General features: G+C 37.7%; 1 protein-coding gene across 4 annotated transcripts in view; it reads left to right on the top strand.

Moving 5' to 3' along the window:
- Rab28 (RAB28, member RAS oncogene family) overlaps nt 1-26,458 on the top strand; it is a 77,753-nt gene that overhangs the window by 20,032 nt on the left and 31,263 nt on the right. For all 4 annotated transcript variants that reach the window (XR_004772353.1, XM_027387023.2, XM_027387022.2 and 1 more), the window contains exon 4: nt 3,048-3,177. Coding sequence is in view for 3 of the 4 variants with exons in the window: in XM_027387023.2 (XP_027242824.1) it covers nt 3,048-3,177 (130 nt within the window). In the remaining variant the exon portion in view is untranslated. The remainder of the gene's footprint in view (nt 1-3,047; nt 3,178-26,458) is intronic.

Raw genomic sequence — 26,458 nt, 5'->3', positions numbered from 1 at the left:
GAGAGTGTGATTCACATTGAGTAATAAAAATCATGTACAGTTATGTAAACTACTTATTTCAAGTGATCTGTTTGGTGTTATTTTTATTTTCTAAACCATATAGGCTCATTAAACATTTTAAAAGTGGGACAGCAAAAAGACTTAATTATTCAGGGTAAGAAGATGATGTGTCTTTAGAAATCTTTGGGGCTTCTTGTAGTGAATCAGTACTTATCCCTAGCATAGAAATGGACTTTGGGAACCCATCCCACATGGAGGGATACTCCCTGAGCCTAGACACAAGGGGGTTGGCCTAGGCCCTATCCCAAAGACTATGACAGACTTTGAAGACCCCCCTATGGAAGGCCTCACCTTTCCTGGGGAGCAGAAAGGGTATGTGATAGGTAGGGTGTTATTGGGGGGGGCAGGGGAGGAAAAGAGAGAGAGAGGGACCTGGGATTGACATGTAAAATAATTTTCTTTCTAATTAAAATTAATATATATATATATTATATATATATATAAATGACCCCAATTAAGAATCCAAGGATAGAACTCTTTCAGCAAACAATGCAATAAATACCATCACTCCCTACAGTGGGAGGTAGAGTCAGTAAAGTAAGGATTGGCTGTCTCTAGAGTTCAGTTTTATAGCTATATTTTTCAAGAAATTGAAATTGCACTTCTTGTTTTAGATAACTCTATTTTGGTCAGTGACTGAAGTAATCTTGGATGAAAGAAATAGATGTTGTTACCAAAATAAATCAGACAAGTGGTTTTATGTAAAATTTGCAACATTTATATTTTTGTTTTATTGAGACAGGCTCTTATCTAGCCTAGGCTGGTCTTGCACTTACTATGTAACTAAATCTGGCTTTGAACTCTTGATCCTTTTTCTTCTGCCTCCTGAGTACTGGTATTACAAGTGGATACCACTATGCCTGGCAAACTTAGGTACTTTATTTAAAAAGTTTTTGAGACTACGTCTTGCTCTGTAGTCCAGACAGTTCTAGAGTTCACTGTCTAGTGAAGGGTAGACTCAAACTCAGAACAGTCCATCTGCCTCAGTCTCTTTTGTTATGAAATTATAGCTGTCAGTCACCACACCTGATTTTAAAATTACAGAATATTGAAATTGAAAAGAATCTTGAAGACCACCAGAAATCTAATTGTAGGATTCCTTTTTAAAATACATATGGGTATTTTGCCTGTATGTTCTGTGCACCACATGTTTGTAGTGCCCTCAGAGGCCAGAAGATGGTGTTGGATCCTCTGAAACAGGAGTTACAGACTGATGACAGCTGCCATGTGGGTGCTGGGACCTTAACCTAGGTCCTTTGGGAGAAGAGCCCGTGCTCTTAGCCCTTGAACCATCTCTCTGGTCTCTAGAAATTTACTTTTAAAGACAGTAAATAGGTGACTTAGGGGCCAATGTGGTTTAATAAAAGCTCAGTACTGGAAGATCATAATAGCAGCCAGTTTGTTATAATTTTAAAAACTCAACTCTTAAAAAAACCCTCAACTCTTAATTTTTTGGCAGTTTCTATGAGCCATTTGTTGAATACACTCATGATTAATTTTTTTATATAAACTAAAAGTATTATTAGAGATGTTATGTGGTCAAAATGAATTCTCTACTAATTGCTATCATTTCTGTTGTCTGGGATCCCAAGGTTGTTCACATTTATAGTTTATGTGTAGGGTAGAAATGCTCTGGAGTAGTGTCCTAGTTCAATAATGTCACATTGATCGCAGCTGCAATGGAACTCCAAGCTCACTGATTATTAACTTATTACTTGCTGTGTCTGCTGTGTTGTATACTCGTCTGTTTGTATGTCTAGTTTTCCTGAAAAACTGAGTTTAACATTTATATCCTTAACAGTCAGCAAAGTGCATGGTATAGAGTGTGCAGTCAAAAGCGTTCAGTCATTTAGTCCTTGATTAAAGTCCTGGTTCCATCAGTTATCTGTCCGGGTCATCTTGGTTATTATAATCTTTCTATCAATAAAATGGGGATAATAATGCCAATCTCTGTAGGCTGTGGTGAGGATTAGTGTAAAGATCTTTATCTGTGTTTGATAATAGCAGATTATAATAGTTATAATAAAGAAGTAGACATGAATGTCGTGAGTGACTTAGCCTGTAAGCAGACTTTTGTATTAAGTGTTTCACCATAAACTGGATGAAAATCAAGAATGTGGTTCTGTTATTTTTGTTTATGTATGTACTTCTCATTCTTTCATTGTAATATAATGGGATAAATTAAAAAGGAATATAATATATAAGAGACAGGAAGCAACCCCTCTCTTATATTTAGCTTTTCTTGGACTCTTATTACAGTATGTCCAGTTTTACATTGCTCATTTTAAAGAGGATGTCAAAAAACTCTATGTAGTGTGTCCTGGGAAGAATCAACAGCCGTGATTAAAGGGACAGAAAATAGGCCCTTTGAGGCAGCATTAAGGGACTGAGTTTATTTACTCTGGAAAGCATACTGGTAAGGAGTTACTTAGCTGTCTTCAAGTATACGAGGGGTTGTTAAAGGAAGGATACTCTCCAGTTGTTCTCTAAATGCACAAAGGACTAAAAGAGGAAATTCACATTTCATTTAAAGAAAATTGTTTTAAACACTAAAATTGCCCATCAAGGGACATCATGGAATCTTATTTATGAAGACATTTAAGATTGGAGAAGCAGCAGATGGTTACTTATTGAAAAGTTTAAATGTTTGACCTTGTGAAAGTGAGAGGTGGGATTTTAGTCTGTGCAGCTTTTTTTTTTTTTTTTTTTTTGTGAAAGATTTTCTTATCCTGAATCTATTTAGCATTCTTCAGGTACCTTGGGAAATTACTTATAACTTTGATAAAATTATACTTTTGTTTTAGAATTTATTGTGAATGTGATCATTTGATATTGTTTCTACTAATAACACATTTAAGTTAAAATTGGTTTATATATAAAAACACAACTGCCTTTTATAGTATACCTGATATAGCTGAAGCATTATAAGTATTATTAATATTATTTCAAAAGTATGTTATAAATATTCCATATTTCTTTTGTGACAGGGAATCCTTTTGGTATATGATATTACAAATTATCAAAGCTTTGAGAATTTAGAAGATTGGTATTCTGTGGTGAAGACAGTGAGCGAAGAGTCAGAAACTCAGCCCCTGGTTGCTTTGGTGGGCAATAAAAGTAAGTTGGTACTACTTATTTATGTGTAGTAAAGTTCATTTGCTTTTGCAGACTGAATGCTTGTGTCCTCTTAACTAACTAGCACTTTGAAACTTGAGTTCCCAATGTGGTTGTTAATGGAGGTACAGGTTTTTCTAAGTCACTGTGCCATGGTAGGGGAGCCCTCATGAATGGGATTAATACCCTTAAAGGAGGGAGGATTTTTTTTTCTCTGAGATACAAAGACACAGCAATAAATTGATCATCAAACCAGGAAGAGGACTCTCACTGACATCTGCTGGCACCTTCATGTTGTACTTACCAGTCCCTGGAACTATAAGAAATAATGTTTGTTCATTGGTCTTTGGTATTTTGTTATGGTGGTCTAAGCTAAGATTTTACAAAGGCACTTGCCTGTCTTGTTGATCATTTTTTCCTAAAAAAAAATTTGATTATCTGGAAACAGCTTCTTTTGGAGGTTAAGTAGAAAATTCTTATGAGTATGAATAACCAACATGTTTTTTTTTTTTTCCTTAAATGACATTTGATCTCTGAAATTTGTAGTAGACCACATGGTTCACATTGCAGTCTAAGTAGTAACTTTCAAACATCTGAATTGAACCCTCATTTCAGGCATTACAGTGTAATTAAGACATCCTCTACTGTTCAATAACTATTTTGAGGCTTGCTCTGCCCTAATTTATCTGCTGCTTTTGTAAAGGTAAGTTCAAGACTGATATGTAGTTTTTGCTTTTCTGTGGTATTCAGGAAGCAACGTGGACTATTAAGAACATCAGTGCAGCTGTAGATTTTATGACACTAGGTTATAGCTTCAGCTCTGTCCCAGTGGCTTTGAGACATTTTTTCTATTCTAAAGAAGGAATAGTGCCTGGATTGAGTTTAATTATTCTGCATTCCCATTTTTTAAATAAACTTTTCCTGAATTTTTAGGATTTATTTCTGAAATGCAGATAATTTTGGGGGGAAGAGTATTGTATTAGGGAAAGGTACAGTCCTTGACAAAAAGTATGGATAAGTAATTTTTTGAGATCAGTTTCTTTAACATGATTTATGATATATAGAAATCATAAAACTGAACCTGGACTCAACCACTATTTGGTTCATAGACTTGTAGTAATTTTGAAAAGAAGACATTAATAAGAAGTTTTAGATACATGAGATATTATGGTATGATCTGATAGTCTCCAGATTATTTGAGGTCAGAAAAAGAGAAAATGAATTCAAATTATACCATAGAGGATTTAGTTGGGAACTGTTTCCTGAGTACAAGGGTTGTTAAATCAATGCCTATCTATACTACCAAGAGAATTATCTTTTCTAAAATGCAATACATTTTCTCTGTAATTATTTAGGAAATAGTATTTCCAACTAGATTTCTGCATTATGTAGTTTTACACACCAAAATGAGCATTTAATAAACTTAATCCCTAATTTAAAACCATTACATAACAGGTGTGAAGCCATTTCTCTGCAGAGTTAAAAATAATACTCTCAGCTGTCTAGAAAAAAAAGTATTACATGTCACAAAATGGCATGTCCTTTGGTAGAAATTGTAGTGTTTTGTCTTTAGCTTTGACTAAAAATTACACATCTGTTTTATAAGTAATTCTTTTGGAGTGAATCATGATTTGTAGTTCATTGAAATCTCCCTTCTAAATAATAGGTTTTGGTCATGTTGGATTCTATTTCTGTTTGCAGCTTTTCATTTTAGATGATAATTTCTTGGTCAGTTGTCATGTTACTAAACCATTAACTCATACTCTGCTTATACTTTTGTTGGAGGTTTCCCATCACCATATGGGAATCTGTAGGGAGAGAGGGGAATTGGCGTTTGTTTTCATTTCTTTCAGGATATAATCTAACCATTATCTGAGATAATGACATAGTAGTGTATAATTATATACATTATGCTATATGTTTAGGTTATCCTGTGACACATCCACCATTGGTTAATGTCAACAACAGAATATTAGACTAGATGAAGTACTGGTCTAGGCTGTTGGTGTTATGTCCAGGTATTAAAAATAAAATAAAACTGTATATAAGTTTTTTAAATTTTTGCAGAAAATAGTTTGCTGTATTTGAGGTTTACTATTATAAAACACACTTTCATCTTTGACTTAGTGATAACCCCATTCCTGTCTCCCCCTCTCCCTTTTCTAATCTGACCCCTCCATCCACTCCTCAGAAAGGGTAATGCCTCCCAACGTGAGTCAGCAAAGCCTCCTGGACTATCAAGTTGAGGCAGGACTAAGTTCCTCCCCCCTATAGCAAGGCTGAGCAAGGCATCACATCATAGGGAATAGGTTCTAAAACGCCAGCTCATGAGCTAGAGACAGATCCTGGAGCTTGGTCAAGTTCTTGGTTGTGGATCTCTGCCTCTGCTTCCATCAGTTACTGGATGAAGGTTCTATGATGACAGTTAGGGTAAGTCACCAATCTGATTTTAGGAGGCACCTCTCCGTTACTGCTTAGTAGAGTCTTAGTTGGGGGGGGGTCATCCTTGTGGATTCCTGGGAGTGTCTCTGATACCAGGTTTCCCTCTAAACCCAAAATGCCCCCCCCATGAAGAAACCTTTTTCATTGTTCTCCCTCTCTATCCCTTCCCCAATTAGATAGACCACCTTGATCACTCATATTCCCACACCCATTATCTCCCCTTTACCCCCATCCCCAGTTTACCCAGGAGATCTCATCTATTTCCCTTTCCCAGGGTGATCCATGCATTCCTCTAAGGGTCCTCCTCGTTACCTAGCTTCTCTCGGGCTGTGAATTTTATCCTGGGGTAACCCCATTTTTAAATGTGTTTATAATATGTCCCTTCAGTACAACATATAATCGAGTATATAGTCACAAAAACTATTACATATGTAAAACAAAGAGGTTATAGGTGAATATTTCCATGCTATTATTACTGTATAATCTGTCATTGGCCCAATTTCATGTGATTATATAGTGAAAGATTATTCTACAGTTAAGCCTATTAGGTCTTTAACTCTGTATCTCCTGAATATTTTACAATTTGTGTTTCCAAATTGGTGTTACATTAGTTAATGTAATCATGTGTATTTATTTCCTATTTGGGAATACAATTTTATTAAAAAGCAGTAAAATTCACAAAAGACTACACATTGCCAAAGCAAGAGAAACAAGATGGATTAAGAGTGGAAACTGGATTGGTGTTACATTGTTGAATAAACATGGTTACCTTTGGGTGAAATGTTTTTATTTTCTTTCTTTTTCTTTATTTTATTGAAAATATATTTTTTAAAAAATGATTTATTATGTATACAGTGTTCTGCCTGCATGTGTCCCTGTAGGCCAGAAGAGGGCATCAGATCTCATTACAGATGGTTGTGAGCCACCATATGGTTGTTGGGAATTGAACTATGAACCTCTGGAAGAGCAGTTAGTGATCTTAACTGCTGAGCCATCTCTCCAGCCCCAAAGTAGATTCTTTTAAACATAATTTTTTATTGAATCTTTGGGAATTTCACACCATGCACCCTAACCCCACTCATATCCTAGTTTTTAAATATCCAACCTCCACCCTTGTAACCTTTCCCCCAAAAGAAAATAAAACTAATAAGAAAAATTAGAAAAGAAAAGAAAAATCAAACAGAAATAAACAAGCAGAAAACCTCCAACAAAAATCAAAACAAACAAAAAAATAAACCATCTATCTGACTCTCTGGCAATGACCTGCTCCTCTATCAACCACAACATTCTATGCATGTGCCAGTCTGCTCCTCTGTCTTTCCATCATCTATTTGCTCATGGTAGAGGCATTGGAAGTTTTGGTGTGTCATTCAGTATACTTTTGCTCAAGCAGCTTTACTTGTGAATGTTTATTACAATGAGTCATTAGTCTAGTTCAGGACCTGGCTTCTGCCACACCAATACTAGATCCTCAGAGAGATTCTTGGTTATCTGTTGCCCTGACTTGAGGGCCATCTCTCCCATGCTCACACCATCAGAGCCAGCTCTCCCACCCAGGCAAAAGGCTGGCCCACTCAGAGCAGCCCTTGGACATCAACATGGCTTCAGGCTGCAGTACAGACATAGGGTATCTCAGAGCCTTTGGTGGTGACATGGACATTGATATAGACCCCAGCTGTAGACCACAGACCTAGACATGCCCTCAAGAGCAGCATGGGCCCTGACATCACCATGGCCTCAGGTGGTAGCATAGTCCTCTCACATCAGGCTGTTCTTCACATCTCCAGTTCTGCATCTTCACAGTGCACAAATGGCTTCGCTTCTCTTTCTCTCCCATCAATGAGGGCTGGGCATGGCCTCATCTTTCAGCCCCTAGATTTTTTTAAAATATAAATATATTCTGATTATGGGTTCCCCTCCCCTAACCCTTCCCATTTCTTCCCCTCATGTCCCATCTCAATGCAAACCCCTTCTGTCTCTCCTTAGAAAACAGTCATCTAAGGAATAATTATAAAATAAGACACACATGTTCACACACATAAGAATCCCATAAACAACACAAAACTAGAAGCCATAATACATAACACAAAGGACCTTTAAGTTAAAATAAAAAGCACTGACACAACATTATAAAACAAAAGCTCCAAAGATGCTGTTGACTTCATTTTTGTATCTGCCATGTACTGCTGTGCATGTTCCTGTCCTTAAGAGCAGTTTGTTTCCCCAGTGACATTCTCTTGAAGAAACCTCACTTTTCATTTACAAGAGGTTATCAGTTGGAGCTAGCTTTTTGATTAAGCATGGAGGCATGTGTTCTCATCCCTTTCAGTTGTAGGACCCCATCTGGGGCAGACCCTTGCAGGTCCTGTGCATGCTCAGTCTCTGAGTTCCTATGTGTACATCACACATTGTTTGTGTTGTACTTAGAAAGTCTTGTTTCCTTGGTACCTTCCATCCTTTGTGGCTCTTACATTCTTTCTTCTTCCTCTTCTGCAGAGTTCCCTGAGCCCTGTGGGGAAACATTTGATGGAGACATCTCATTAAGGGATGAGTATTCCAAGGTCTTTCACTCTCTGAACTTTGATTGTGGATCTCTATTTTTTTTTTTTCAACTGATGCAGGAGGAGGCTACTTTGATGATGGCTGAGCAAAATACTGATCTATGTGTATAGTAGAACATAGGAATCATTTTATTCTTATAACTTTGAGTAGAACAGTAGTGTTTGGTTTTGCTCTATGTCCCAGGGCTATCTAGTCTCTGGTTTTTTTCTTTTTCTTTTTTACATTTAAATTTTTTATTTAAATTACAAACAGTCTTATTTTACACACCAATCCTAGTTCCCTCTCTCTCCCACTCTCCCATTCTTCCCACCATCTCCCCATTCCACCCCCCATCCACTCCTCAGGTAGAGTGAGGCCTCCCATGAGGGATCGTCAAAGTCTGTCACATCATTTGGGGCAGGACCTAGATACACTCCCATGTATCTAGGCTGAGAGGTATCCCACCATAGGGAATGGGCTCCTGAAGCCCATTCATGCACTAGGAATAAATACTGGTTCCACTGCCAGAAGCTCCATAGACTGCCCAAGCCTCCTAACTGACATGCACATTCAGGGAGCCTGGTTCTGTCTTATGCTGGTTCCTCAGCTGTCAGAATGGGGTCTGTGAGCTCCTACTTGCTCAGGTCAGATGTTTCTGTAGGCTTCCCCAGCATGGTCTTGACCCTTTTGCTCATCCCTCCTCCCTCTACTACTCGATTCCAGGAGTTCTGCTCAGTGCTTAGCTGTGAATCTCTGCTTCTGCTTCCACCAGCTACCGAATGAAGGCTCCATGATGGACGGCATTTAAGGTAGTCATCAGTCTCATTTTAGGGGAAGAACATTTAAGGTAGCCTCTCCACTATTACTTAGATTCTTAGTTGAGGTCATCCTTGAGGATTCCTGGAAATTTCCCTAGTGCCAGGTTTCTCGTTAAGTCCATAAAGGCTCCCTCTATTAAGGTATCTCTTTCTTTGCTCTCCTTCTCTATTCTTCCCTCAGCTTGACCTTCCTAATCCCTTGCATTCTCCTACCCCCTTGTCCTTCTCCCTCCCCCCATGCTCTCACTTTACTTAGGAGATTTTGTCCCTTTCCCTTCTCAGGTGTCCATGTATATCTCCCTTGGGGTCCTCCTTGTTTCCTAGCTTCTCTGGGTTATGGATTGTAGACTGGTAATTCTTTGCTCTATGTCTGATATCCACTTGTGAGTGAGAACATACCATGTTTTTCTTTCTGTGTCTGGATTACCTCACTGAAGTATAGAGTGGAGTTTAAGATCATAGGGCTTTAGATATGAGAATTTATTTTTTTAAATTTTGGTTTTTTTAGACAGGGTTTCTCTGTGTAGCTTTGGAGCCTATCCTGGCACTCGCTCTGGAGACCAGGCTGGCCTCAAACTCACAGAGAGAGATCTGCCTGTCTCTGCCTCCCGAGTACACCACCATATTAGGATAGCTACACCAGGCTATCCTAAGATACTTCAGGCACTATCTTAGGTTGTACAAAGAAACATCACTAACTATGTCTGACAGATCTTTAGAACAGAATATAGGCTAAAACAAATTGTTTAAATTATTATATACATTTAAGTACTGTATATTGAAATAAATATGGTCCTATATCCAATCATTCTGTCCATTTCTTTAAAACAAGTTCCTTTCTCTGAGGAGTGCGCCACCAACTCCCAGTGAGAATTTATTTATAAATACAGTTTCTACATTTTACTGAAATGTGTAGCTTTAAATCTTTACATCTTAATTCCTTAAATCTGGAAATGAGAATAGTAGTTTCTGTTTGTTAGGTCAGTTTGCAGATTAAATGAAATACTGTATGAAAAGTAATGAATGTTTTATGCATAGAAAACACTCAACTTTTATTTTAGTATTAATCATAATGTTTTAAAAGTATGAAGTGTGTGTAGCATCTATCCAGATGATCACAAATTACAGTCTGTTAGATCTGAAATAGATGTCCTCTGAAATTGACAGGGAGGGAATGTTTGTTACTAAAAAAATTTTTTTTTAAAGGAGAGAGAAAAAGAATCTTTTTTACTATGTGCTGTGAGATGGTCATTTATTCAGCATACTTTAAAATGCTAGCTATGGCATGTTAAGATGGCCATTGTTAATTTTCTCAAAGACTGAGCCAGAGGTACTTCTCAAGAAGTGGTTAGTGATTCTGTTAAGATCCTTAGCTATGTTACATCTGGGAACAGTTATATGCATAAAAGGCAGGGAGTGAATCCACCTGGCTTAATCCCTGTTTTTAATGCTTTTGAAAGTCTTGCTTTTCCAGCTTTGGGGAACTCTTATTTGAAAAGGCCATGTTGCAGAACTTAGGAGTATTTGATTTATTATGCTCACTTAAGGGCACCTTGGTGGGTCTAGCCATGCCTGTCATGTAGATAGCTTCCTGAGTGGTGTTCCTGCTCCTTGCTTTTGTTCACTTAGTTTCCAAAGGAAAAAACATAGGCTGCTCTTATTTAAAACCTTTGTCCTTTTCACTGTTTTTAGAGTGAAATCCAGTCTTCTCCAAGTTTTCTAGGTTTTGGTCATCTGACTCTTGCCCACTTTATCATCTGTAAGTTTCCTATCCTCAAGGTTTGGTCTTTACTTCTGCCTTTCTTTTTATAAGCTACTCCCAGTTCATTTGCAACTTAAAATTTCTTCTGTGTGAAATGCTTTTCACTCTTATCTTTTCTTTCTATTAGCTCTATTTTGTCACTCTCATCTCATCCTAAAAGTCATTTTAAAGTTCATGCTTATGGCAACTCAATCTCAAGGAGCCACCTAGGCTTTTATGTGGTCATGGTTTTCATTTATTTGATACTGTTTCTTGTGTGTCTTTCTACACTGAAACTAAACTTCATGAAAATTAAGAATATCATCACCTGCATAATGGATAAAAGCCTTTTCATGAAGTCTGTTGGAACTGTGTTTGTTGCCCAGGGTGTGAGTTAGGGGAAATGCTTTTCATTCTTTCTTTAAAAAAATAGCTTGAGAACTTCATACATGCATATGACATGAAAATGGCTTTTCTCAATATAGAAAATGTAACGTTAGATAGCTTAAAGGCCAATTGGCCCACTGGATTTTATCTTAGGGAATAGTATCAGTGGGAGTTTCTTAGAAACTGCATCACAGTTGTGTTATGCTGGGTCATGTTTGAAACAAAGTATAGATTTCATGCATTTGTTAGATTATATAAATATAAAAAAATTAGAAAGTTTGCTATTACCTAACTTGAATTTTTCACGTTAGAAACCTATACTTTGGTTTTATTTCCAAGATTTTAATTTTTGTGTGTATTGAAGTATAGTTTTAATTTTCTTCAGTGCTTTAGGCAAGATTATAACAAATAAAGTGAAAATTTAGGAATGTTAACTTTTTAATGATTGCTTTAAAAATCATTCTACACTTTATAATTATGTGCCATCTTAATTCATCATTTTCTATCTTTAATCTCTTACTTTTTCTTACTATCTGATCCATCAGCTAACATCTTCCCCAGCCAGTTCACATTCTGAGGTGGACAGATTGTAAACAGAGTTAACAGGGGTTGCATGGGAGCTGCCCTGGTACTGATTTACAGCTTCTTGGTTAGTGGTGGTTATCAGGAACATGTATTGGGGGTAGGAATTATCATGCACCAGCATAGAGTGGATGGATGAATGATTTCTGCTCTTAAAGATATTAACCAGATCCTTTCCCAAATAAAGACTAATAACTCAGATTTTTAAACAATCTTCATGACAGATGAGGGCATAGAGAAGAGTGCATCAGGACTATTTAACAATGTTGAATGTATATTCTTCCTAACAGTGATTGATCATTCCTGGAGTACTATCTGCCCAGGAAGTGATGTTTTACATTGGGAAGTTGAAAGGTTACATTTTAACATACCCTATAAGTTGTGTCTGTGTACTCAGTGGACATGTATTAGAAAAATAAGTACATTTGAAGTTGGAAATTGTATTGATACTCTAAATAAACTTACAACAAGGCCTTTAAGAGCCTTTGCTTTTTGTAATAGAATGTAAGAAACAGCTTTGTAGAATTTATAGAAACATGTTTAACTATAGTATATATCCATTGAGATGTTAAAAATTCTTTTATCTGAATAGTAAAGGTGGAACTACTAAAAAGTTAACATTTGATTCTTTACCCTGGAGGGTTCATATCAACTCAAAATTTGTCAGCTTCAGTATTATAGAAATATATTTACTTAAGAGAGCTATAATGTATAAATTATGAACAACTCTTTTGAGGATTTGTGAAGTTCATTTTATTTATAATTCTAAACGGAAGCTTTCAGCTCCTTTCTTTATTTTGTTTAATATTTATCTTCTTTTTTCTTTTGGATAGTAGCAGTCCAGAGCAACTAGAACCAGGTGTCATTTGAGGTGGGCCTGGTGCTGCTGTTCCTGTTGCCTTTTCTTTAGACATGTACATTTTTAAACCAGAGTTGTGATTATTTGCTCAATAGAAGCCATTGGAAGAAAGTGTTTGAGCATAGATGAGAAGCAGCCCTCTATCACAGTGTTTACATGTATATAACACTTTAGAGAATGCTGGCTTGGATGACTTCTGTTTCCGTATACTATGCAAGTATGTTTTGTTAGGTATTAAAATATTTAATATCAGCTTGCTTCTTAGGTCCATTTGCTTTGATTATCATTTTCTAACCCTTTATCCTTGATGTTAAAGTATGTCTCTCTCTCTCTCTTTCTCTCTCTCTCTCTCTTTTTTTTTTGGTTTTTTGAGACAGGGTTTCTGTCCTGGAACTCGCTCTGTAGACCAGGCTGGGTTCGAACTCACTGAGATCTGTCTGCCTCTGCCTCCTGAGTGCTGGGATTAAAGGCATGTGCAGCCAGTGCCCTGCTAAGGTATGTTTCTATGTTTATTGATGTAGAAGAGGGATGGATCTTGTTTGTTCATTCATTTTGTTAGTCTATGTGTTTTTATTGGGGAATTGAGACTATTGATGAGAGATATCAGTGATCAATGATAGTTGATTCCTGTTATTTTGTTGTTGTTAGTGGTGGCGGTGGTGTGTCAGTGTATGTGTGTATGTGTGTGTGATAGAGAGATGAGTTTTTATGTGTGCTTCCCTTCCTTTGATTTTGTTGGTGTGAGATTACTTATTTCCTGTTTTCATGGGTGTAGTTAACTACTTTAGGTTGGCATTTTCCTTCTAGCACTTTTTGTAGGGCTGAATTTGTAGATAGATATTGTTTAAATTTGGCTTTATCATGGAATATCTTCTTTTCTTCATCTATGGTGAGTGAAAACTTTGCTGGATATAGTAGTCTGGGCTAGCATCTGTGGTATCTTAGGGTCTATAGCACATCTATCCAGGTCATTCTGACTTTTAGAATCTGCAATGAGAAGTCAGGTATAATTCTAGTAGGTCTGTCTCTATGTTACTTGATATTTTTCCCTTGCAACTTTTAATACTTTCATTGTTATGTATGTTTGGTGTTTTGCTTTATTATGTGGCGAGGTACTTTCTTTTCTGGTCCAATCTATTTGATGTTCTGTTTCCTTATTGTACCTTTATAGACATCTCCTTCCTTATGTTAGGAATGTTTTCTTCTGTGATTTTGTTGAAAATGTTTTCTGGGCCTTTGATTTTGGCTTCTTCTCCTTCCTTCATTCCTATTTTTATTTTTATTTTTTTTTAGAATTTGTATTTTCATAGGGAATTTCAACATTCAGATTTCCCAAATGTTTTGTGTTAGTAATTTTTTGGATGTAACATTTTCTTTCACTGATATATCCATTTCTTCCATTGTATTTTCATTACCTTAGGTTCTCTCTTCCATGTCTTGTATTCTGTTGGTGAAGCCTCCCTCTGTAGTTCCTTTTGAAATCCTAAATTTTTCATTTCCAGAATTCCCTTGATTATGTTTTCTTTATTGTTTCTGTTTGTATTTTCAGGTCTTGAACAGTTTCATTAGTTTCCTTTAACTATTTGTTTTTGTTTTCTTGGCTTTCTTTAAGGGATTTATTAATTTCCTCCAATTGTGTTTTCCTGAGTTTCTTTAAGGGATTTAGTAATTTCCTCTTTAAAGACACATGTTTTTTTCATAAGTTGTTTAAAGGTTTTTCTTGAGCTTTAACTATGTTGGAATATCCAGGTCTTTCCAGAGTAGGCTAGCTGGGCTCTAATGGAGACATATTTCCTTGGCTGTTACTGTGTCTTTGTACTGGTGTCTAGGCATCTGGGTTTAGGATGATTATAGTTCAAGGTGCTGGGTTTCTCTTAGTTGGGTTTGTGTTTTGTTGCTTGGTTTCTGTTTCCTTTCCGTATTTTTGGAGAGTGTGATGCTGTATGTTGCCTGTTTTATTGGCCTGCTCAGCTGGTGTATTCACAGGGAATGCTTGCTAGTGTTGGAGGCTGGATAATTGGGATGATTTAGGGGAGGGAAGTTTGGAGGAGAAGGTCTTTGTAATTAAGTGGGGTTAGGGGCAGATATGAGGGAGACTATACAGGTTTTCAACAACAGAAATGGGAATGAGACAGGAAGGATTGGATCTCAGGAGAGTAGGAGAGTTGTGGACTGCCTTTAGCTTACTTGTTGCCCTGGTAGGAGCTGTCCTTGGGTTATTAGCAGGATGTGCCTGCTGGGCTTGGGGTCTGAGACAAAGCAGTAAGTGGAAGGAAGGTTAGAAGGGGAAGATCTGTAGGGTCCACAGGAGATAGGAGCAGGAGACAGGGAAGGCTGCTGTGGGTGTTCTGTTACAGAGCTGGGGATTAGATCTGGGGAAATAGAGAAGAAAAGGTCTTTGGGCAGTTTACCTGGTTTTCTGGGAAGCATGGCCTGTGGGTTAGCAGGGGTTATCTGCTGGAGTTGGGGGCAGGGATAATGAGATGAGTTGGGGGAAGGCAGGTTGGAGGAGAAGATCCTTGTCATCCATTGGGGATGGTGTTGGCTAGGAAAGGGAGACCATAGTGGGTTTCCTGCTACATAGCTGGGGCTGAGACTATTTTCTTTTATTGTGACACTGGAAATTGAACTCAGGTCCTCAGTTGTGTTAGGCAAGTACTATAAGTACATGCTCAGTTTTATGGATGACTCTTTTGACTAGTTCTATCATTTACTTGTTAATTAAAAAAATCCAAGGACTGTTTATGTAAAAAGATACATAATAATAATAATAATAATAATAATAATAATAATAATAATAAATAACAACAATAATATCAATGATAATAATAATGATAAGTTTAGCAAAGACTTGCTGAATTTTTTTAATTGGTTAGGCATTCCTTGGAAATGTGACCAGACTCAGGGTCTTTGGGAGAGTTGTAAAAATTACATGTGTGTATATTTGTATATATAATTTTTTTTTACTTAAAATGTTCCTGAACTTAGAATTGAAAATTTCTTATGTTTGTTTTCTAAAATTTCAAATGTCTAGTCTTACAGTGTAAATATAGCAACTCAGTAGGTACTTATTATTGAATCTCCATTCATTCAGTAAATATTCATCAAGTACATTAGTCATTGATTTAGGTATTGGTGATACAGGAGTGGACTACAGACTGACAAAACCCCTTTCATTCGCTTGTCTTCTTATAGGGAAAGACAAGTTTAATAAGGAAGTAAGTAAAATATACGAAAATTTGGACAATGTTATTAAGATCCTAAGTATAATAGTAGAGACAGTCTGCTAAGATGACATTTGAGCTTAGTTGTAAAAGAGGAGAGAAAGCCTGGAGATGAGTTCAAGTACAGGAGGACAAATGGAACAGAGGGAACCACAAAGCAATGGGTGTTTATGTGCCACATTTGTGCATATGTTTATATAGCTATGTGTAGTAGTTTGTGTATGTATGTAGTTATGTGTAGGGGATAATGGCTTAGGAATAGGGTAGGAAATGAAGTTAAAATATTAAGAGAAAAAGATCCAGGAAGAGGATAGTTTTTTTTTTTTTTTTTTTTTTTTCCGGAGACAATTTTTTTTTATTTAAATTAGAAACAAGCTTCTTTTACATGTCAATCTCAGTTCCCTCTCCCTCCCCTCCTCCCCTGTCTCCCACCAACCCCCATCCCACCCCTTTGCTGCTCCCCAGGTAGGCTGAGGCCTTCTATGGGGGAATCTTTAAAAGTCTGTCATATCATTTGGAGCAGGGCCTAGACCTTCCCCAGTGTGTCTAGGCTGAGAGAGTATCCCTCTATGTGGAGAGGGCTCCCAAAGTTCATTTGTTTACAAGGGGTAAATACTGATCCACTACCAGTGGCCCCATAGATTGTCCAGACCTCCAAACTGACCTCCTCCTTCAGGGAGTCTGGAACAGTCCTATGTTGGTTTCCCAGCTATCAGACCGGGTTCCATCCATGAGCAACCCCTTGTTCAGGTCAGCTGTTTCTGTGGGTTTCTCCATTCTGGTCTTGACCCCTTTGCTCATCATTCTTCCCTCTCTGCAACTGGATTCCAGAGTTCAGCTCAGTGTTTAGCTGTGGGTGTCTGCTTCTGCTTTCATTAGCTACTGGATGAAGGCACTAGGATGGCATATTAGGTAGTCATCAATCTCATTATCGGAGAAGGGCATTTAAGGTAGCCTCTTGACTATTGCTTAGATTGTTAGTTGGGGTCAACCTTGTAGATCTCTGGACATTTCCCTAGTGCTAGAATTCTCTTTAAACCTATAATGGCTCCCTCTATGATGGTATCTCTTTTCTTGCTCTCCTCTGTTCTTCCCCTGACTATATCTTCCTGTTCCCTCATGAAAGGACAGCTTTTACCTTGAGTGTGATGGATAGCCACTGTGCTGACTAGTCTTATGTTAACTTTGACATAAGCTAGAGTTATCTGAAAGAAGGGAACCTCAATTGAGAAAACGCCTTCATAAGATTAAGCTGTAAAGCATATTCTTAGTTAGTGATTGATGGGGGAGGACCCAGCCTATTGTGGGTGGTTCCATCCCTGGGCTGGTGGTCCTGGGTTCTATAAGAAAGCAGGCTGAGCAAGCTATGTGGAACAAGCCAGTAAGCAGCACTCCTTCACAGACTGTATCAGCTCCTGCCACCTGGTTCCTGTTGTGTCTGAGTTCCTTTCATGGCTTCCTTCCCTCCCCAACTTGCTTTTTGATCATAGTATTTCATTGCAGCAATAGAAACCCTAACTGAGGGATTTGAGAAAAGTGATTTAGCTAGTATTTGAAAATGAGTACTGTAAAATTTGAGAATATTTGGTAGTGTTTAAGAGTGGAAGCAGGGAGAGCAGATGGGAGGCTTCTAATATAAGCCAGGGGAGATTCTGTGGGCCAGTATAATAGCAGCAGAACTAGTGATATGTAGGGGAAGCTGTAGCCACGCCTTCTTAGGGGCTGGCTACAGGAGTACCTGGGCAGGCTTGTGAGGGCGTGGTGAGAGTGAGTAGGGGGTCTGAATTTTTGGTTTCGGTTTCTCTTTGCTTCTTGCTACACAGACTACCACCGGCTGGCTGGTTCGCTCTGTAAGTAAGGCTTTTCCCTATTAAATACCCTTATATTTCTACCTGACTCCGTATTGGTAATCTCCTACTATATCGATATGTGTTTGACTTTTGGGTGTTTTGATATTTTAATTTTGTTGTTTTTAGATTCTAAATGTATGAATGTGTACCAGGTGTGTGTCTGATGCCAGTGTGAAGGTCAGAAGAAGACATCAGATCCAATAACATTGGAGTTATAGATGGTTGTGAGCCACTGTATGCTCAGTGCTGGAAACTGAATCCTGGTCTTCTGCAAGAGCAACAAGTGTTCTTAACCACTCCACCATTTCATGAACCCCTTATGTATTTTAAAAGACAAGACATTAGGCATTCTCATATTGGTAGACGGAGTAAAGAAAAAGTGCAAGCTAATGGGAAAAATATTAAACTTAAACCTCTGGAAAGTCCCAATTACCTTAACTGAGAGATGGAAGATTGTGGGAAGAATAAGTTTTTGCATAAAGCTAAAAGGTTTGAATTTGGGCATTCTAACTTGGAGGTTCTTATTAAGGGTCAATGTGAAGATATATAACAGGCGAGGTGGATATAGCAGTATGGAAGACAGGGAAAGTTATAATTTAGACATAAAAATCATAGTCACCAGGATGTGAATGATACAGCCAGGAGACTAGATAAAACTTACCAGTATGAAAAAAGAAAGGGCCCAAGGATTAAGCTTTGGGTGATACCATGTGTTAAAAATTTGGGAAAATCCCAGGAACCCACAAGGATAATCCCAGCTAAGACTCCTAGCAATAGTGGAGAGGGTGTCTGAACTGGCCTTCGACTCTAATTAGATTGGTGACCACCCTAATTGTCGTCATAGGACGTCCATCCAGAGACTGAGGGAAACAAATGTGTAAATCCATAGCCAAGCACTGGACCAAGCTCCAGCTTGTAGAGAGGAAGGAAGGATCCCCACTAGATGATCAAGGTGGGGGTCAAGATCATGACTGGGAAACTCACAGAGACAGCTGATCAGAGCTTGTGGGAGCTCATGGACCTACAGCTAGGGAGCCTGCATGGGACCAAGTAGGCCCTCTGCATGTGAATGACAGTTGTGTGGCTTGGTCTGTTTGTGGGGCCCCTGGCAGTGGGACCATGATCTATCCCTGGTGCATGAGCTGGCTTTTTGGAGCACATTCCCTATGGTGGGATGCCTCATCCAGCCTTGATGCAGTGGGAAGGGGCTTGGTCCTGCCTCAACTTGATATGCCAGGCTTTGTTAACTCCCCATGGGAAGACTTAACCTTTCTGGGGAGTGAGTGAGGGTGGGGTGAGGGAAGGTAAGGGGAGAGGGAGGAGGGAAAGGAGAACTGTGGTTGGTATGTAAAATGAATAAATAATAAAAAAACATTTTAAATAAATAAAAAAAGAATTTGGGAAAATGAAGAGATCCTCAGCAAGGGAATTGAAACATGGCCGATGAAGAAGACAATCACAATGAGGTGTTTTGGATGCTAAATACAAAAGTGTTTTACAAGAGCAATCAGCAGAAAAGGATCAAGATACATTAATTAGCACGATTTCCAGATTTTCAAGTATACATATATTAACTATGATGTTGTATATTGTAAATATGTTCAAATTTTGTCAATTATACCTTAATAAATCTGGGGGAAAACAGTTATTTGATGGTTTTGAATTAGTATAGTGGTTTGCATGAGAAATGTCCTTGTAGGCGTAGGCATTTGAATGATTGGTTCCCAGTTGGTGACATTGTGGAGAGATTTAGGGATGAGGTCTTTCTGGAGGAAGTTTGTCACCAGATGTAGATTTTGATGGTATATGGCTTGTCCTACTTCTAACTTGCTTCTCTGACTCTGCTTATGGTTGAGGATATGAATGGTCAGCTTCCTACTCCAGGAGCTGTGCCTGCTGCTATGCCCCCAGCATGATGTACTCATACCTCTCTGGAACTGTAAGCCCAGATAAACTCTTCTCTTTATAAGTTGCCTTGATCATGTTGTTTTGTCACAGCAACAGAAAAGTAACTCAAACAGTATAGTAATACATAAATTTAAATATTACTTTGTATTGCACATGCAGTTGGTTTTTTAGTAGCCAAACTCTTTTTTAGTTTTTTAAACTTTTTTGTCTCATACATTATGTACTGATTGAAGTTTCCCCTCCTGTCATTCTGTCTCCAACCCCCTTTTTCCCCAAGATCCACCCTCATCCCCTGTCTCCCCTCAGAAAATACCAGGCCTCCTAGGATATCAACAAACATGGCATAACAAGCTACAATAAGATTAGGCACATACCATCACATCAAGGCTGGATAAGGCAACCCAGTAGGAGGAAAGGGGTCCGACAAGCAGACAAAAGAGTCAGTGACAGCCCCTGCTCTCACTGTTAGGAATCCCACAAGAACACCAAGCTACTCAGCCATAACATATGCAGAACACTAGGTCAGACCCCTCTAGGCTCCCTGATCTCTACAAGCCCCCATGAGCCTAGTGAATTGATTCTGTGGGTTGTGTTCTCTTGGTGTCCTGACCTTGCTGGTTCCCCTGATATTCCCTCCTCCTCTTCTGCAGGACTCCCTGAACTCTGCCTAATGTTTGGCTGTGGGACTCTGCATCTGCCCCATAAGTTGCTGGATGAAGTCTCTCTGGTCTCTAATGACAATTCTGCTAGAGTAGCCAAACTCTTAGCCCTAAAGAATATCATAAGTTTCATTATAAATTCAACTTTAGGTTGGAGATAATGACACATGCCTTTAACACTGACATTTAAGAGGTAGTGTCAGGTACTTCTTGGTGAGTTTCAAGACATTAATGTGTTCAAGGCAACTCAGTGCTACACACTGAGACTGTCTTACCTCATGACCCCACCAAAAACCTGAACTCCTCCACAACCAAAAGTAACAATAACAAAACTTTAATAAAATGGATGTGTTTTTTCCTAAGGATATTAATTTCATAGAATGTTAGACCCAATTTAAGTATTTAATAGCCATAGGCAATAAAATAATGTTTAATAGTCACATGCAGTATATATTCCAGACATACTATCAAGACACTTGGATGCAAATATGGACTCAGGTATTAACTCTGTGACTATGGTAAGTTACCGTTTTGTACCCTAGTTTTCACATTTGCATAGTGGAACTAATAACATTTAACTCATAAGGAGATTATTGTAACAAATAAATGCACAAAGCTCCTAGAATCATTCCTGTTATATAATATAGCTACTTGTGTTAGCTATCATTTTTGTCTTTCTAATTCTGTCTTCAAAATCCTGTCTTGTATTTGTAAGCAATAACAGACAATTCTGCTAAATTTATGTATTTCCTTTTTTTTCTTTTCTTCCTGAGTAATGCTAAGGTTTGAACTCAAAGACTGATGCATGCTAGATAAACACTCGGCCACTGAATTGTGTGTTCAGGCAGTGTGTGTTTTTATTATATAAAGATTTAAAACCAAAAGCTGAAATTTTTGTGGAATATCTTTGAAAATGTAATGATTAAAATGTTTATTATAATTAATGTTTGGAGATCAAAACTTTTTAAATTATAGAAGAGTTTTGTAATTTTTTAAAAATTTACTTGTGGAGGCGATACAATTTTGATAGCTACTCTGAATGATGGAAACTGTTTACTATTGCTGTGGATTTCTATCTCAAGTTTATTTTGCCATTCAGACATGTGTCTAATGAAAAAAAAGATGGTGCAGAAACCACTGCTTGAGCCTGAATGTGCTTCTGTGTTTGGTTGAGTTATAAATGTTATTTCTGGCTGTGTCCTTCATACTTAGCTCTTCTTACAACAAATGGAAAGTCCTTAATTGTACCTAAGGGAATAGTTAATCCACAGTGGACATATGGTGGACAAAAGCTGAGTCTAGTAAATGGTATAAAATTATAAATGGTAAAAGATGTAAGTGCCTACAAAGTCAGGCAGTTATGACAGATCAAGTACTTGAGATTATCAAATTTTGTGTGCAGAATAATACTATTTTAGGCATGTTTACAGTGTATGTATGTATGTATGTATGTATGTATGTATGTATGTATGTATGTAGGTAACTTGGTTAAAATGTTCTCCACAGTTATGTATAAATCATGTCTCTTTTGCACTGTTTTGTTTTGAGATGTGGCTGTGACTCCAACAAGAAAGACTGATGATCTCACATTTCTGTAAAGTGACTTCTTTGATTGGGGGCAGTTAGCATTAACCTAGAACAGCTTTTGGGCTTTGTGGATCTGAGTATTCTATGTGGTACGCCTTCCAGTGAAAGGTTAAGTATTAATGGAAAATGGTCACAGCCCTTTTACTTAAAGCAAACATGTTATTTGTAAGTTTTCTTTTGATTTTACTTTTACAGTTATATTGAATGTCTTCATTCATTAAGCCATCCATAAAGCAAATATTGTTTCACATGCAATGGATAATGAGTCTTTTTAGGACTTCTTGTGTGGTATGTTACAGATCATTAACTGTGAGTAACCACCTGACTTGAAGGAAACCTGGAAGCATCATTATAGTGAAATAAACTTTTCTTTAGGTATCATTGCAGCATACTAGTTTATAGGAATATCACAAATTGCTACTATGAAAATATATTGTCATTATCATTTAGAGAATAGTAGAGAATGATAGTTTACTCCTGTAGAAAAAAGCATATATTATTGACAATGGAAAATCAGGATATGATTGGTCTCATTTTACTTAATAATTGAAGAACTGGGTATGTTAAGTGAGCTATTCTAGAATGTGTATGTGTGTTTTTTAATGCTGTATGCATGTTAAGAACATGTTTTGCAGTCTCCATAATTTAAAATACCCTTAAATTAGGTAGCATAGTAAAGAAAAAGAAAGATTTGTATCATTATTTAGTAAAGACAATGCATGAAGCACCACTTCTGTGAATATATATATGGTTTACAATTTTAAAACTTTTAAAAATTAAAATATATTATTTTCTCTTTCTTCCCCTAAACCCTTTCCATGCACTGCCCCCCAAGTTCATGGCCTCTATTCTTAAATTATTTTATATATATTTACATAGTATATTCCTAAATATATAAATATGACATGCTCAGTTTGTATAATGTACTTATATAATTTCAGGGCTGACCACTTGACTATGTAATACAGATGATTTTTAAGAAATATGTCAGGAATCCTGCTCTTAGGAAAGCTAAAGTCTTGCTGTAGAAGTCTTTTAGTATGAGTGAAACACTTTCCTAGCAAGACTTTCAGTTTGCAAAAGAAAGACAACATTTAATTTAGTTGTATTATACATGGAGAAAAAAAAAACATCAAAAAGTTAATGGAAAATTTTAAGGATTAAGAGAATGGTAGAGCTCAGATCTGGGTCTTTGCAAACCTATCACTTAGAGAATATTAGAGAATGGTAGTCTATTTTGGAAATACTGAACTCTAGGTACATTTTTATATTTTAAAATAAGGCATGGTTAGAGGGAACTAGACAGAAGTGTTGAACCCATCATTATTTGATGTACTAAAGTCCATGGTAGGCATTTACTATTTTCTCTGATAAAGGCTATTGTTTTAGTTTTGATTTTCCATAATAAACTATATTTCAGTAAAAATATAAATAGTAGTAATTGGGCATACCTATGCAAATTTATTTTTGTAGTTTGGTAGATTGCTTGCTGTTCAAAGCCTATCCCTTTTATAGGACATCTGTCATGTGCTAAGCACATGTTCACTGATCTCCTAAAAAACAAAACAAAAAAGAAATTAGATATATTTATTTTATGAATATGAATATTTTGCAAGCATGTATGCATGTGTATCATGCGTGTGTTCTTGGTATCAGAGGAAGTCAGAAGAGGTTGTCAGATTCCCTTGGACTGGAGTCATGGTTGGCTATGTGGCACATGAAGGTTGTTGGGAACCAAACTCCAGTCCTGTATGAGAGCAAAAAGAGCTCTTAAACACTGATCCATCTCTTGAGAGTAGTGATTCTGAACCTTGCTAATTCTGTGACCCTTAAGTTGTGGTGACCCCCAACCGTAAGATTATTTCAGTGCTACTTCCTAACTGTACTTCTGCTGTTGTTACAAATCGTAATGTAAATATATGATATGCAGCATTTCTGATATACAAACTCAAAGGGCTTGAGACCCACAGATTGAGAACCAATGCTCTAGACTTTTGATCTCCATCACCTCTCAAGTACTACAATTGCAAATGTGTGATCATTCCTAATTTTATCACTCTTTCTTTTCTTTTTATTATTCTGTTTTTATTCTCTCATATATTACATTCTGACCACAGTTTCCCCACCCTCCTCTTCCCCTAGTCTCTTCCCCTCCCCACATACCCTTTCCCCAAGATCCACCCTCATCCTCTGTCTCCCTTCAGAAAAGAACAGGCCTCCCAGGGACATCAACAAACATGGCATAACAAGCCACAATAAGATCAGGCACGGGGCTGGAGCCAGTGATTATGAGCACTGGCTGCCTTTTCAGAGGTTCTGAGTCCAATTCCCAGCAACCACATGGTGGCACACAACTATCTATAATGAGATCTTGTGTCCTCTTCTGACAAGTATATACATAATAAATAAGTTTAACAAAAAAGAAAAGAAAAAGACCAGGCACAAACCATCACATCAAGGCTGGATAAGGCAACCCAGTAGGAGGAAAGAGGTTCCACAAGCAGACAAGAGTCAGAGACAGCTCCTGCTCCCACTGTTAGGAATCCCACAAGAACACCAAGCTACTCAGCTATAACATACAGCAGAAGACCTAGGTCAGACCCCAACAGGCTCCCTGATCTCTACAAGCCCTCATGAGTCCCAGTCAATTGATTCTGTAGGTTATGTTCTCTTCGTGTTCCTGGCCCTTCCTCTGGTTCCTCTGATATTCCCTCCCCTTCCTCTGCAGGACTCCATAAGCTCCACCTAATGTTGAGCTGTGAGACTCTGCATTTGCTCCCATGAGTTGCTGGATGAAGATTTTCTGTTCTCTTTGATGATTATTCTGCTAGACTCCAGTCGCTGAACACTGCAGGCAGGACAAACTGTAGGTTGAAGGTTTTGTGGCTGGGTTGGTGTCCCAATCCTTCCTCTTAAGGTCTTGCATAGCTACAAAAGATTTTGGTCCCATGCCCCTCATAACTAGGAGTCTTTACGAGATGTACAATCATAGATTTCATGGACTTTCCATTGCATCAAGTTTCTGCCTTACTCCCAAGTGCCCCCAATTCCAGTTGTATCACCCAGTATTTTCTCCCTCCAGCCTGATTCCTCCTGTTCCTAGCCGCACATGCCCACAGTCCACCCTCAAAACCTATTCTGTTTCTCCTTCCCAGGGATATCCTTGCTCTCCCTACACCAAGCCTTCCTTGTTACTTAGTCTTTCTGGATCTGTGGACCATAGCATGATTATCATTTACTTTACAGCTAATATCCACCTATAAGTGAGTATGTGCCATGTTTGTCTTCTGGGTATGGTTTATGTCACTCAGAATAATGTTTTTAGAGTTCTTTGTTGATAATGAGCATCTTTTGGGTATATACCCAAGAGTGGTATAGCTGGGTCTTTAGGTACAGTGATTCCCAATTTTCTGAGAAACCATCATATTTATTTCCAAATATGTGGCTGTACAAATTTGCATTCCTACCAGCAATGAAGGAGTGTTCCCCTTCTCATCTTCTCCAGCATGAGCTGTCTCCTGTGTTTATATACTGGGACTAAGATCAGAAGATCTTAGTCATTCTGACAGGTGTAAGATGGAATCTGAGAGTTGTTTTGCATTTACCTCATGGATAAAGATGTTGAACATTTCCTTAAGTGTTTCTTGGCTACTTGAGATTTTTATGTTGTGAATTCTCTGTTTAGATATGTACCCCATTTCTAAATTGGATTATTTAATTTGTTGATCTCTAGTTTCTTGAGTCCTCTATATATTTTGGATATTTGCCCTCTGTCAGATGTATAGTTGGTGAAAATCTTTTCCCATTCTGTGTAATGGCTTTTTATCCTATTGACAGTGTCCTTTGCCTTACAGAAGCTTTTCAGTTTTGTGAGGTCCCATTTGTTAGTTGTCAGTCTTAGTGTCTGTGCAATTGTTGTTCTGTTCAGGAAGTTGTCTCCTATGCCAATGTGTTCAAGGCTATTCTATCAGGTTCTGTGCATCTAGTTTTGTGTTGAGATCTTTGATCCACTAGAACTTGAGTTTGTTCGGGATGATAGATATGGATCTATTTACATTCTTCTACATGCAGACATCCAGTTTAATCAACACCATTTGCTGAAGATGCTTTCTTTTCTTCATTGTATAAAGTGGCTTCTTTGTCAGAAATCAAATATCCTAGGAGTGTGGATTTATTGTTTGGTCTTTGACTTGATTCCATTGATCAGTATGTCTGTTTTTATGCCAGTACCTTGCTATTTTTATTACTCTATAGTAGAGCTTGAAATTAGGGATGGTGATAACTCTGGTGTTGGAGGCTGTGGAAATGTACAGCATATGGCAATTGATAATTCAGGTGTTGACCCACCAGAATCTGATGTAGGTTAATCCTGTCTAGCAAGGCTTATAGGACCACTGACTCTGAAAACCAGTTGCTTGTATCTGCAATTTCTCTCATATGACACTTCATTTCTCACCCAGAATAGCTTTGGGTGTTTTCCCACTGTTTGTGTGTTTATGTTATGAAAATATTTCATCTACTGGGCACAAATATTTGTGGATGGTCAGGAAGATGATTTCATTTATCTGTATAATTTTGATATATAGAAAATATACTGGGACATGCTTCATAGCTGGATCTACTTGTCCCATGAGGACTGTAGACACTTAAAAGCCTGCTTGTTCCTTTTGCTCAGACTAACTGCAC

The sequence above is a fragment of the Cricetulus griseus genome (genome assembly GCF_003668045.3).
Source record: "Cricetulus griseus strain 17A/GY chromosome 1 unlocalized genomic scaffold, alternate assembly CriGri-PICRH-1.0 chr1_1, whole genome shotgun sequence".
NCBI classification, from domain to species: Eukaryota; Metazoa; Chordata; class Mammalia; order Rodentia; family Cricetidae; genus Cricetulus; species Cricetulus griseus.
Note: the sequence above shows the minus strand (reverse complement) of the source record. Positions and strands in the feature narration are given on the sequence as shown.